This window comes from Misgurnus anguillicaudatus, chromosome 21 (assembly GCF_027580225.2).
Source record: "Misgurnus anguillicaudatus chromosome 21, ASM2758022v2, whole genome shotgun sequence".
NCBI lineage: Eukaryota > Metazoa > Chordata > Actinopteri > Cypriniformes > Cobitidae > Misgurnus > Misgurnus anguillicaudatus.
Window position 1 is genome coordinate 34,164,221 of NC_073357.2, and position 13,915 is coordinate 34,178,135.

Here is a 13,915-nt window from a genome sequence, read left to right on the forward strand (position 1 = left end):
CAAATGCATCCCTCATATTAGAGCGAGAGAGCATAAAACTCCTTGTGGCTTTTTGGAGGAGTAATGCAGAGTCATCTCTCTTGTAAATGTTTTTGTTATCCTCTAAGCAAACAGTGGCATATTTCATTCAGCAACAAGTACGGATATTTGGGATCTTATCATCTCTGGTCTTCTAGCCTAAGAAACTCCTGTGCTTATTCCCACAAAAAACGTAACTGCAATAACTCAATATATTGTAAAAGTAAAGCAAAGGCAAATTTTCTCACGAGAAGCTCAAAAATTAGCTATATGAGAAGATGGGAAGTAAACAGTAAAGACTTCCCTGATTACATTTAGCTTCTCTGATGTTAGGCCAGGTCAAGGATTGCTGGAGAGACTTCTAAGAAACGGTTTAATGCCGATCAGTCCTAAAATTACCACTTACAAGAACTCGTCTGGAATGCTGGCATGTATACGTCTGAAACAGCAAATACAAAAGCCCCTTAAGGAAACTGCTTTAAAAAAATGGCACAACACTAAGGCAAATTTTTTCCTAATGTGACTTAATACCCAAGTGTTGATTTTCACTTTGTGCTTCATCAGCTTGTATGATAATCACACCTCATAATATCAATTGTCAAGAATGAACGATCTTAGGATTAAGCGCTCAACAATATCAGTTTCCTGGATGTAAAGTGCAGACACAGCAGATGCAAATATTCTGAGAAATGTTAAAATAAATACATATAACATCAGAAGAACTGCAAATAGGTATGACTCACTTCCTAAGTGTTTAAAAAGGTCTGGAAAAATGGCATGGGCATCTTCACAGAAAATCTTGAAATATAGCTGGATGGCTCGGTTTGGATCTGGCCAAACAGCTGGGGTCCTGGAGCGAGTGTTTAGCTGGAAATACCAGCTCAGGTTTTCAAGCGTTGAATTTTACGTACTACTTGTCATTTAAAAGTGAAGATTATTCCAGAGGCATAGCTATTAGGATCAGGAGTTACACCGCTCTGTGGAAAGTAAAAATCATTAGGGTTGTATCAAATCCACAAATACAGGTGATGGGCATATACTGTACAGGGAACATGTTGGTGTTATTGTCTAGCAAAATATATTGATAGAAAATTATTTTTGAAGCATCTGCACTAGTGAAGGGACCATAACAAATTCAGTAGCCTATTTCTATAGAAACATCCTGAACAAACATTCCAAGAGATCAGGATCTGTTTGGACAATCTTTAGTACGTTTATTTACATTGACAAAAACATTCATGAGATATCCCATAAGGGTCACACATGTGCAGAATGCATGGTGCATGTAATTCTTTCCATTATTCGACAATAGATATGCAGGATATAAGTGATAGAAAGTGTTTTTCTGTGCATTTGAATTTTAACTATAAAAGCAACATTAATGTACCAGTTTCACTAGGGCCAATTTCCAGTTTCTTTATATAATTTTTTTCTGTATATAATTTTTTTCTGTATTTATGTTTGGCTGAAATAATGATAAACATTGTGCAATTCGTGTGTATTGGGAAGAGACTAGGAATGCACCGAAATGAAAATTCTTGGCCAAAACTGAAAAAGAGGAAACCAAGGCCGAAAACGGAAACACTGAAAGAAATTATTTTGCCAATTATTAGTACCATTGCATTAGTGCTGTGTTCAAAATATCGATAAGACGATACATCGTCATGGACGCCTGACGATGCGCGCATCGATACAACACCTTCCGTATCGATTCGGATGTACTTTTGAAAGTAACGTGACGAATTGCTGTTGATCCGTGATCCATATGGAAAGGACGCATGTGTCCCGCAGAGTACGTAGCGTTAAAGGTAGCGGGGTATACTTTCACTTTGCGTGTCTGCATAATGAGCCGCGTACTCGCGCTCTCTCTCTCGTGGGCGCATTAAAGTCAATGAGTTCAGTATGAAAGCGCAGATATCTTAGCCTATACTACTGCAAAGGGCTTTATTAGCAACCCTCTTATAAAACAGTACTAATGCATTTGAGAAGAAACACGACAAAGATTTGCATGTGAAAAGTGTACGTCTAGAGAAGAGATACAGAGCTTCAAACTATAACTGTCACATTAATAATCCGGTTTCCATTAAATAGTATTAAGTCTGACTGCATGTTTATAGATATATTCATAGATATAGAATAATGAGAGACAAGAGTAAGGCACCATCTTTGTAAAACTGCTTTTAAAAAAACATAATTTAAGTACTTACTCTGGGATTTTAAGTATTTTTAATAGCTAATAAATGAATGGCAAAAACACAACTGTTACAACACTGCTTATTCAATGTACAATAAACAAATAATAATAAAAATAATAATAATAATAATGTTACTAAATTCTGAACAAAAATGTAATTCAAAACAGTCTTGTATCGTGATGCGCATCGTATCGGGGCCCTTGTATCGGGATACATATCGTATCGGGGAATTGTTGGTGATACACAGCCCTACATTGCATTTATGGCTATGACTGTCCTAACTTTACTAGGGGTGTGACAGATCACAAAACTCATGGTTCGGATCACATTACAGTTTTTGAGGCACGGATCGGATTATTTTTCGGATCAACAAAAAAGAGGTGGAAAACATCTAATAACAAATAAAGAAATTGCAAACATTTATACAGGGTTCCCACACCTTAGTTAACTTCAAATTCAAAGGCCTTTCAAGGACTTTTCAGGTCCAATACCCTCAAATCCAAGGACTAAATGTGGGGACACATTTTAAAGAGCCACACCGATCCAAAATCGAAACTAACCTTTTTTGCAGTGTGTCGTGTAGCTGTCCATCAATGTAAACAACGTGTAAAGTAGTTGAACCAAAAAGTGCACGATTAATAAAGTTATTGGCTTCTAAAGCAGGGAGTCGACTCTGAATCGCTGAAACGAGTCGTTATAGGGAGTGAGTCTTCTTCCTGATATTATCCACGTCACACGAACTTATCCACGTCACATGAGATACTAATCTCCGCCTACAGCCTTGCCTGCGGGAGAAACGAAAACTATGACCCACCCACAGCTAGCTAGTGTGTGAGTGTAAACATCAGCTCACGCTGTTTTCAGCTTTTGTTGTTTTCACTACCAAAGGAGACTTTTTCAAGGAGGGATATTCTAAACGTGTCTGGCTGTGAAGAATCAGTGGTTAAAATTAATTTTTAACGGAGGGATTTAGACTTTTGGCAATGCAAGATGGTTCAGTACCCACTTTATTTGGAACAACATGCGTCTCCTAACCACAACCTGTAAGTATGATTATAGCTACATACTTGCTTAAATGAGTGTAAAATGTCTATAGTCGTTTTATTGCTTGGATTAATGATGAATGATATCGTTGTTTAAACTCTAACTTATATACTGTCAGAGCCACGATAGCAAGCAGTTTTGCTATGACCCGGTTAGTTTAGATAAATGCTTAAATGAGTGTAAAATTGTTAGTTTCAATCGTCGTTTGTATTGCTTGGATTAATGATGAATGATATCGTTGTTTAAACTCTAACTTATATACTGTCAGAGTCACGATAGCAAGCAGTTTTGCTATGACCCGGTTAGTTTAGATAAATGCTTAAATGAGTGTAAAATTGTTAGTTTCAATCATCGTTTGTATTGTTTGGATTAATGATGAATGATGTTGTGTGTTTAAACTGTTAATTTACTGTCAGAGAGTCACGTTAGCAACCGGCTAACGCATGCTTATTTGCGGTTTTGCTATGACCCGGTTAGTTTAGATAAATGCTTAAATGAGTGTAAAATTGTTAGTTTCAATCGTCGTTTGTATTGTTTGGATTAATGATGAATGATGTTGTGTGTTTAAACTGTTAATTTACTGTCAGAGAGTCACGTTAGCAAACGGCTAACGCATGCTTATTTACGGTTTTGCTATGACCCGGTTAGTTTAGATAAATGCTTAAATGAGTTTAAAATTGTTAGTTTCAATCGTCGTTTGTATTTTTTGGATTAATGATGAATGATGTGTATTGATGTTGACAATGTCTTCAGTAAATCATGTTAGCACGAGGTCAATACATGTTGCACTGTTGTTGGTCTGTGCCACCGATCTGTGGTCTGTGAGACTGATCTGTGATCTGTGCATTGTGTGCAAAGACACTCTGTCAGTTGACCAATCAGAGCAGAGTAGGCTACTGAAAGGTGGGGTTAAGGCAGGCTGAGTCGTTGAATGGCTTCACACGAATCGTTTGGGGATCTCTGAGAAATGGGGTAATTTTAAATTTATATTTTGAGAAAATTACAGTGTTTTTTGACCTTGCATGCATTTTAACCTGTTGTCCGGGACTTATAAATAGTGATATGATGCTTAAAATTGTCATCTTACTGGCTCTTTAAGTGAGAGCAAGGTTACATCATCTTACCTTTAAAGATACATTGTTACAGTTCCCTTTCGAGACAACTCGCGCTGCGTCACTGCGGTGACACTTTGGGGACGCCTCCAGAGGTAAGTGCGTCTGAATGTGTCAAATTCACATTCAAGCAATGGTGAGGCTTAAAGTGCCCATCTTATGACTGCTTTTCCACAAGTTAAATAGGTGTATGAGTTCCATAAAGCATGTTTCAAAAGTTGTTTGCTCGAAATAGCTTGTAGGAAACGATTGTTACCCATCTCTAGGAGCCTCTGTTTCAGGGCATTTCAGATTATGCCGTTTTGAGCTAGTCATTACATATTTATGAGCTGCTGCTCCTTTGATCACGCCCCACTACTAACGTCATGTGCGCGTGCATAGTGATATCGTGAGCAGTACAGACCATACTGTGTTATTATTTTATATATTATTATTATTAACGGTTTATGTTTCCAACAGACAAATCATGCAGAAAAGTATCACTAATAAGTACACTCCAGGAGAAGAAACTCATGACACACAATGATTCCAAAGTAAATTGTGATGTAGCAGTCTCAACAATAAACTCGTTTTCCCTGGACAATGCTAACATATTCCCATTATAAAACATTTTCAAACGCATTATTTTCGCAAATTACAGAAATTAAGACCTGGCGGGGGATGTATACTGCTTGTGGACCGCATGCTAATTGCTAGAAGCTAGCGGGAGGTCCGGACCGTAAAGTTATAAGAGGCTCGGGGGTTGACGTTAGCCTCGTCAGAAAAGCCGGGGCGTTAAGGCCCGGTCTCGGTTAGTTTGGCAAAAAACTTTTAGTTTGGCAAAGCACTAATCCTATACTAATGTATGATCTCTGATTTGAGATACAGATGCTCTAGCATCATAAATGTAGTATTTTGTGACAGAAGATGACAACATGCAAAATATAACGTGACTTCTTACCTTTTGTGTTGATACAACGATCGAATCCAGTCTGTTTCAGATGTGTGAATGATCCATGAAAGTCCAATAAAATACATCCAATGACCATTTTTGTCCACAAATGCGTATAATCTGTGAAATATAGATATATAGTCTGTTGTCGCATGAACGTCTTATCGCCTACAATCTGATGACTATTTGCGTCGTAACACACTGTATATAAGATTACTCCAGGTTCCAATAACCACGCGTTAAAACTTTGTTTTTAAAAGTAGGCGGGAGTATAATCCATAATATCCAAATAGCGCTGTTATTTCCTTGAGAAATGATGAGAGCACAGAGGGTATTAGCGAAGTGACTGCTCTCTGGGCTCTCTAGCTACCTGGTGGGTGGAGACCTGCGAGTGGGGTGGTGGGCAGGAAAATTCAAACTGAATGTGACGAAACGGCTCGTTACGTCACTTCGGAGCTGAGTTTGAAACCGTGTAATCTGAGACTCAAGGCAGAGGACATTCAGAAACCTGTATCTCACTCAAAACAGCATGGATGAATTTTTTTCCAAGTTTGTATGCGTGTGGGAGCATCAGAGACACAAATGAACACCCCAAAACCCAGAAAAAAGTGAGTTTTTCATAATATGGGCACTTTAACAACAAAGACAGGGTGACGCGGGAGCCAGGAAGTATATCGCTATCTGAAATATTGCCAAGGATGGTGTTACAGGGACACAGGAAGTATTGCAAGGGAGACGCAGCGTCTCGTTCCCTTTTCAGAGAACAACAGTTACATACGTAACCCAAGACGTTTTCATGTGTTAAAGCATTTTGGTATGAATTAACATTCGCATACAGAAGATTTAAGCATTTAAAGTGAACAGTTTAGCATGTGTGCTTAAAAAGTCTAGAATTTTTATGATATTATCCTACACTACACAGGGAATAATATTGATTTTTTTCCAGAAAACTTGCATAAAATCAATTCAAGTGACCTGCATCTATGCATGTATATTTTCAAAAACTCCCCAGGGCCTTACATTTTTCCCCAGATTCACAACCTTTTGAACATTAAGTAAGGTCTGAAATTAGCATTAGGTACAGAAATCTATTTAAATAAATCATAACACTGTCTTTATTGTATAAATAAATATAATTATTATTATTTTTAGAGCAACAGAAGTGATTTTCTCTTTGTTTTGGGTTGTTTGATAAACATTAATGACACAGTAAGTTAATTGAGGTTACTGTCTCTTTAAGACCAAATAAGCACAGACTGGTTTCTAATCTGTACATACACTTAAGACATAAACAAATGTTTTTATTAGAAAAAAAATACTGTGGAGATTATTTTGTTTGTATGTGCCCTGTCAAAAACAGAAAGATTTTATGTTTGCTTGCTTTTTGAAACGCGTCTCTCCGTGTATGCACTACTGAGTCCACTTTAACGCGCGCGCAGACAGAGACAAAAGGGCAAATTCCAAACAGCGCAGCACAAACAGTCACTCCACATAAAAACGTTACATTGTTTTTCATTGCTTTATTCGCCAAATGTATGTTAATGGACTACAGTATGAGACACATCAAGAGTTATGATCTTTGAAGGGCATACTGTGATGATCACGTCTGACTGGAGCTGGACCGAACACATTCAACCGCATGTGCATTTGTGCGTACAGAAAGCTGCTCACTTTAGCGCCTTTTTGCTGTTAAATACGTTCACACCGCAGACATGCTGCTTCAGTCAAGCACGTGCAGGTTGCGGCTTCTGTTGCCGTCATCACACCGTTTCAGCCATATTGTTTCGATGATAAAAGTCTTTCGTCCGAAAACCAAAAATGCTCTTTTGGGCCATTTTCGGCCGAACATTATTGGTGGCCAAATATTTGGTACATCCCTACTAAATACATAAAAATATAAAATATCTGTGGAGACATTAGCACAGTGTGTCGGCTTGACGCCTGCACAGCACATTTACAGAGCTCAGTAAAATTTCGTCTCCTTTCATTGTAATCTCTGGTTTGTTAATAAAGCTTTGCAGTCAGATCACCATGCGCCCCTGTGAAAGGAGTAAGCTGACTCAAAGCTGGTGTAATTGAAGCAAGACCTCTGGACTTGAGGCTAAAGCTTCATTGTGCATCAGAGGTGATGAAGCAGATAGACCACACACACAAAAACACACACGTGTGCTCACACAGCACATACAGTTCTGTGGATTGTCACCCTCGCAAAAGATATACACGAATGAACTGACCTGCAAACAGCATCTGGCACTGGATCAGCCCACTGCACAAAAAAACTAACCAAGCATGAATGCATAGATAAACAGATCCTGACCACATCAAAGCTGGTCTGACCGCTGTGTTTAGTGCAACCCAAACAATTACTTTTCTAATTAGCAATCACATTTAAGCATTTGAAACCATGTAAACCCCAGCTAAAGTTACTTTTTGTGATGCATTGTTTTCTATATAAAATCATCCTACATAATGTAAAGAACATTCTGTAAAAATATAACCTTGATATCTTTAATATTGACTATGTAAGGTCATATCAAAGATTGAAATCAATAAGTGAAATTAAACTTTTATGCTCTTAACTTTAGCTTGGATTTCACAGACAGGGTCATATATATTTTACACCACCCAGCAGTCTCATCGTACAACCAACAATCATTTAGCTCACATGTAACGTCCTGTACTGTTATTTCTCTATACCAGCTTTCAGCAACAGTTTTCTTAGTGCAATCCATATATTTCACTACATAAAAGTTCACTATATTCAATAATAATGATACCCTGAGGGAATAGCTCATTCATCATGGTCATTTATCTGTTCAATGCATGTAGTCATTCACGTTTGTGAAATACTTTATGAGAACATTACATGAATTTGAACATTTGTTTAAAGTTAGCAGCTATTGTGAGAACAGCGGGAAGATGCGAGACAGCTATATTTCCAGACAGTCAGTTAACCCTGTGGAGCAGTAAATCACAAGAATATGCCTGTAATGATGTGACAGGGTTAACAGGCTAATGTCTTTATGAGAGGAAAAATGCCACGTGTGCAATGCAAACCTTAATGTATCATTCAAAGGAAACATGTAGAGAAAGTTACGGTCAATGTGGGGGGTGGAGTCATGTGGTTTTGTAATGTTTTAAAGGGGCATGCATGTCTATAACATTAATGCATTAAATATAGCCTAACCTAGAAAGGTATCTAGATAGGTCAGCTTATAGGAATGATATAAATCAACTGTTTAAACCCACTGAGGGCTTTCAGCATTGCTTTTTAAAAACAAATGTTCAGCACTCCCTTATTATTCTATTCTATTATTTTCCTTTTAATATTGAATATCTTTTGTTACACACCTCATCTACAGATTTTTGTTCATCAGCTCCTCTCCTCTTTCAATCCCAAAGGCCCTTACATTTTCCCCTCGCCCCTGACTTCAGAGGAAGTGGTTTCTGTGCAGACAGCGTTTAGCTGGAACATTACGTTGTGTACATGGGAAGCTGTAACCAAAGAACTGCGTATTAAAAGTTCCACTAGAGTAACACTTTCTGCACAGACAGATCTGGTGGACAATCATGCCAGAACTTGGGGTTTGCCTTTACCCATCTGTTTCAGTCTGCTCTGACTTAAGTAGGTAATGCTGCCCCCTAGTGATAATGTTCTGTTAGTGTCCATAGCACTGGAAAGCATCTTCTGCCCATGATCACGTCACACATACACACAATGGTACTTGTGACTGTGCTTCCAAAGTCTGTTTTTACATCACTGCAGTGATCAGAGCACCTATTTAAATTTAAACTTGAGACAATTTTGTATAATTTACATCTCCAGATCCATCGAAATATCCATCAAATATTTTAGGCATGTGCAGATAAGATCTTTACTGCATGTTGCCTTTTTATCTTTGCTTCTGTACGTTAGTAAGAGCCAGTACTGTATGTCTTTCTTATGTTGGCTTATCCCCAGCATTTATTTTGCACTTGAAAGGTTTGACAAAAATGAAGTATAAAGAATGCATGTTGTATTTGATTTTTCCAGCATTGTTCCAAACGTCAGATATAAGGATTCAGTTAACTGTCTGTAGATAACTTTGGCGTGACTTTGTCCAGTTATAATGGACCATTTAAAATATGAGCATAATGATATACTACAATATTATTTTTATTTTTTCTGTATTATGTACTACACTGCAAAGTATGCACAATTTCTACATGCCTTGATGACTATTACATTTCCCAAAATGTGCAGTATACAGAGCAGACTTTGATGTTTGGTGTTGGTGAATGTGCTCTTCTTCACATCACATTTAAAAAATATATATATATATAGTATATAGGACTGAATATTTGTTCAATTTCATTTAGTGATGCAAGGAAGTTCTGTATAACCTGAAGAGAGATATCTGTTAGCTCAAAGAAAGATAAGTAAGGAATAATTGACGACGGGCCATTGAATTATAAGAAAATAATGCACACCAAGGTGGTAATGCCGCAGGTGTGCATTATTTTCAAATAATTCAAAGGACCGGAGTCAATTATTCCGCTTATACCACGGTTACTACAAACCTTGCTCTGGTGCCTATTTTTAAGACATTTGAAAAGTTAGGTGTGCGGTTTACAGAAAAATAATCAACACCCATAGAACATTTCTCAGCCAATCAGAATGCAGCATTCAACAGACCCGTGGTATAAATATATATATACAATGATGTCCAAAACATCCAAAATAACAGCAGGTACTAACTAAGCAACCAAACCATGCCCCCAAACACTAGTGATGTAGAAATGACTCAAATCACCTTTACATTTGCTGGGTAATAAATGAATTGATGCAATATAGGGGGACACCACAAGAGGGCAGTAGAATATAAAAATCTAACTACATTTGATCCTGCGTCATGTTTTTTCAATGATCAGTCATTGAGCTCTTGCTCTCTAAAAGGGGACATATCATGAAAATCAGACTTGTTCCATGTTTAAGTGCTATAAATGGGTCCCCAGTGCTTTAATCAACCTAGAATATGCAAAAAAGATCAACCCAGTAACTACGTTTTGGTAAACCATTCTCCATAAGCATGTAAAAAAGTAGGACATTGAAATTTGGTTCCCCTGGTGATGTCAGAAGGGGATAATACATCCCCTTAATTGGTACTATCCAACTAAGATCAGCTCGTTTACATTTTAAAGGACACACAAGGCACATTTTTGCTCACACCTACAAAATTGCCAATTTTAAACATGTAATAATAAAATATCTATATGATATTTTGAGCGAAAACTTCACATATGTACTCTGGGGACACCAAAAATGTATTTGACATCTTAAAAAAGTCTGGTGAAATGTCCCATTTAAAATGTTTTGTTATAATGGCCTTTCACAAATTTTTTTTACTCTTAGGTAAGTGTTGTTAAAGGAAAACACCACAGTTTTTTAAATATTTTACTATGTTGTTTTTACCTCAACTTAGATGAATTAATGCATACCTATCTTTTTTCAATGCGTGCACTTTTAATCTTTGTACAGCACTTCTTGCATGTGTTAGGATTTAGCCTAGCCCCATACATTCCTATGGCTCCAAACAAAAGTTTTATTTTGTGCCACCATACTTACTCGTGTAACTACGTGTCTTTAAATAGGAAAAACATGGAAGTGTTTGGTGGCTTCTAAATTCATTTGTTTGGATCCTAAGAAATGAATGGGACTAGGCTAAATGCTAACACATTTGTGAGGCACTGTACAACGATTAAAAGTGCATGCATTGAAAAAAGATAGGTATATTAATTTGAAAGTTGAGGTAAAAACATAGTAAAATATTGAAAAACTATGGTGTTTTCCTTTAAATGAATATTCCAGCTAAACATAAAAATGCCTGCATTTGAGAAATTATTACAATATGTTTTTATAAGTACAATATGTATTAGATTTTACTAATAGGTTAACTTGTCACTTTAACAAATTAACATGGAGGGAGAGAGAGAGAGAGAGAGAGAGATAGAGAGAGAGAGAGAGAGAGAGAGGACATCCCTCCACGGCCACCCCAAAGACAAAGTATTACATAAAACAAACTCAAAATTGTCAGAATTAAATTTGTCATTTGAAAGTTTAAACAGCAGTAGTGCTTTTGGTTCATAGCTATATTTCATTTGACTGAGGTTTAATTACATAAAGTGTCATAAACTGCCCCCCCCCCCAGTTTGAGAACCACTTGGTTACACAGGGTTGTGGACATCAATAATCTGCACTAGAGCATACAGTACTCAAATTGACAGCATTGAGAGAGAGAGAGAGAGAGAGAGAGAGAGAGAGAGAAAGAGAGAGAGAGAGAGAGAGCAGGGAGATGTAGTAGTAACAAGCTGAGCTCACTTTACTGCAGTATTCTGAATAAGGGACCAGGGCAGCCGCTGCACTGATAGGCTCAGTTACTTAGCAAGAGACAGCGGGCAGACCCTACCTCCCTCTTCCTCGCTCAACCACTCACTCGTCGCTTTCCTCCCTCTCTCGCAATCTCCCACGTCTCACTCTGGTGTCGGAGAGGCAGCATAAGCACTCACGCTCAGTAAGTCTGTCTCTCTGTCCTGCTGTCATACTCAGCGTTTCAGGAACAGAAGTTGACTATTCTGCACTGATCTCTGCATGACTGTGACAAAGGTAAGTGCGTGTTGGGGTGTGTATTAGCGTGTGATGCTGGGAGGGGCTGATGGGTTTAGCTTCACTGCAGTGAGATGTTCTGCTGAATCTGTGACTGCAGTACTGGACAGGTGGAGCTGCATGAGGGGTGTATGCATGTGTGTGTCTGTGCAGGTGTACTGAACTGTATATCTGGCTGGTACGGACAAGTTGTGTGTATGTGTGTTTTTAGCCGGCTGGCTAATATGGGAGTATCTAATATGTGAGAGACTGTCCCGCAGTAGGGCAGTGGGTCGTGGCTGGGTGAGGCATGTTTACGTGTGTTAGGCTTTAGCAGACTAAGTGAAGCTCTTAATCCAGCGCTGTGCTCCATAAACTGTGCTCTTCTACTAAAGAGAGAATGCTGTAAAGCTATGTGTGTATTTGTGCTCTGACAGCACGTCACAAACTATACATGAAAGAAAGATACAAAAGAGAAAAGACAAAAAGAAAAGAGAGGCAATAGGAAGAGAAGCACAATGCAAAAGGGTGAAAGGTTCATTTGGGTAAAGTTCAGGTAAAGTTTGAAAGTGAAATGATAAAAAAATACATCAGTGTACCTTAAATCACACAGTATAAGAGGAGGCTGTGAGTCTGGTCTCACTGTGTTTGTGTGATTATACATGTATATAAGATCTGATGGCTACATCAACCTAACTTTGAACTTTGAATTTTGGGAAAACTGTCTACCAAATTATCATTAATGCAATTCTACAAAGACTACACACATGTACACATACTTCAAGCTGGAAACAGCCAGATCTAAGCCCTTTGTTCAAGAGGTAACCACAAGTATGTGTTTATGTGTCGTAAGTATAACTAAACTAAACTAAATGTGACACTGCCTGTGAAAAACAAAACTGAAAAGTAAGTTCTCGACATAAAATCATCCTACTGTACATAATGTAAAGATCAATCTGTGTAAATATATAACCTTAATATCTGAAATACTGACCATGTCTTTGAATTTATCATTAAAATCAATGAGAAAATCCAACTTTGATGCTCTTAAACTCATAATTAGATTATGAGACTTCGGCCTGGATTTCACAGACAGGATCAGAAATAAAAACCAATTCTAAACTTGTATATCTTTTTTTAAATGAAGGAGAATTACACAGATGGTGCCTGCTGATGCAGGTGCGTCTGTACATAATTTGTACAGAAGATTGGAAAGGAAGATGTTTATGGTGGACTCGAATGATGGATACCACCCAGAGCAAAATGACCTTGGAGTGTTTGTGCTGACAGGGCAGAAGAGCGGTCCGTGTCAGACAGAGAGCCATGCCACTCATCTGTAACGTCTGGGGTGTGTGTGTGCATATGTGAGGGGGAGTTTTTTTCAGACCTTGATCACACAGCTGTGTGACAGGATATCCCTACTGACCTCTAGGACTGAAACGGTCACACCCAGACTGGGACAGGATGCATCTCCCACTGCAGTCCTATAAAGCATCTGGCTGCATATCTTGTCCTGTAACACATGGTGGATTTTAAATATGTCACTGTCAGAAATTAAAATCTAATTTACATTACATTATTTAAATACGCACATGCAAACATCAAAATTCATTACCCACATAATATTATTCCTATAATGCCATATTAATATTTAACTGGTAATCAACAAAGTGGCTTATTAAAATGCGTTTGAATAAACTTCTGATTCAAAATAAAACCCTCAAGTAGGGGTCACGCTCCTGTGCATGTGGTCACGAAAACGTAACGTTTGTACACAATTTAAAAATGCGGTGCTTAAATCCAAGTTATTTTAAGTCATTGAAACACAAACAACAGATCTATATGCGTGCTTTCTGTGTGTGAGGAGCACGCAAGTCGCGCAACCGCTGCTCATTAGGGGCTGGACACACCAAAGCTTTTACGTCCGCAGCCGGCGCACGTTTTCAATTGATTCCAATGGAAACTCAGCGTTTTTCAAATAAGCCGGCAGCTA

General features: G+C 38.0%; 1 protein-coding gene across 2 annotated transcripts in view; it reads left to right on the plus strand.

Annotated features, from left to right (window-relative positions):
• The first annotated feature begins 11,678 nt into the window (after nucleotides 1-11,678).
• coro2ba (coronin, actin binding protein, 2Ba) overlaps nucleotides 11,679-13,915 on the plus strand; it is a 39,901-nt gene continuing 37,664 nt past the window's right edge. The window contains exon 1 of one of the 2 annotated variants that reach the window (XM_055203993.2): nucleotides 11,679-11,943. In XM_055203993.2, the coding sequence (XP_055059968.1) occupies nucleotides 11,929-11,943 (15 nt within the window). In that variant the 5' untranslated portion in view covers nucleotides 11,679-11,928. The remainder of the gene's footprint in view (nucleotides 11,944-13,915) is intronic. The other variant, XM_055204003.2, reaches the window with a different exon arrangement.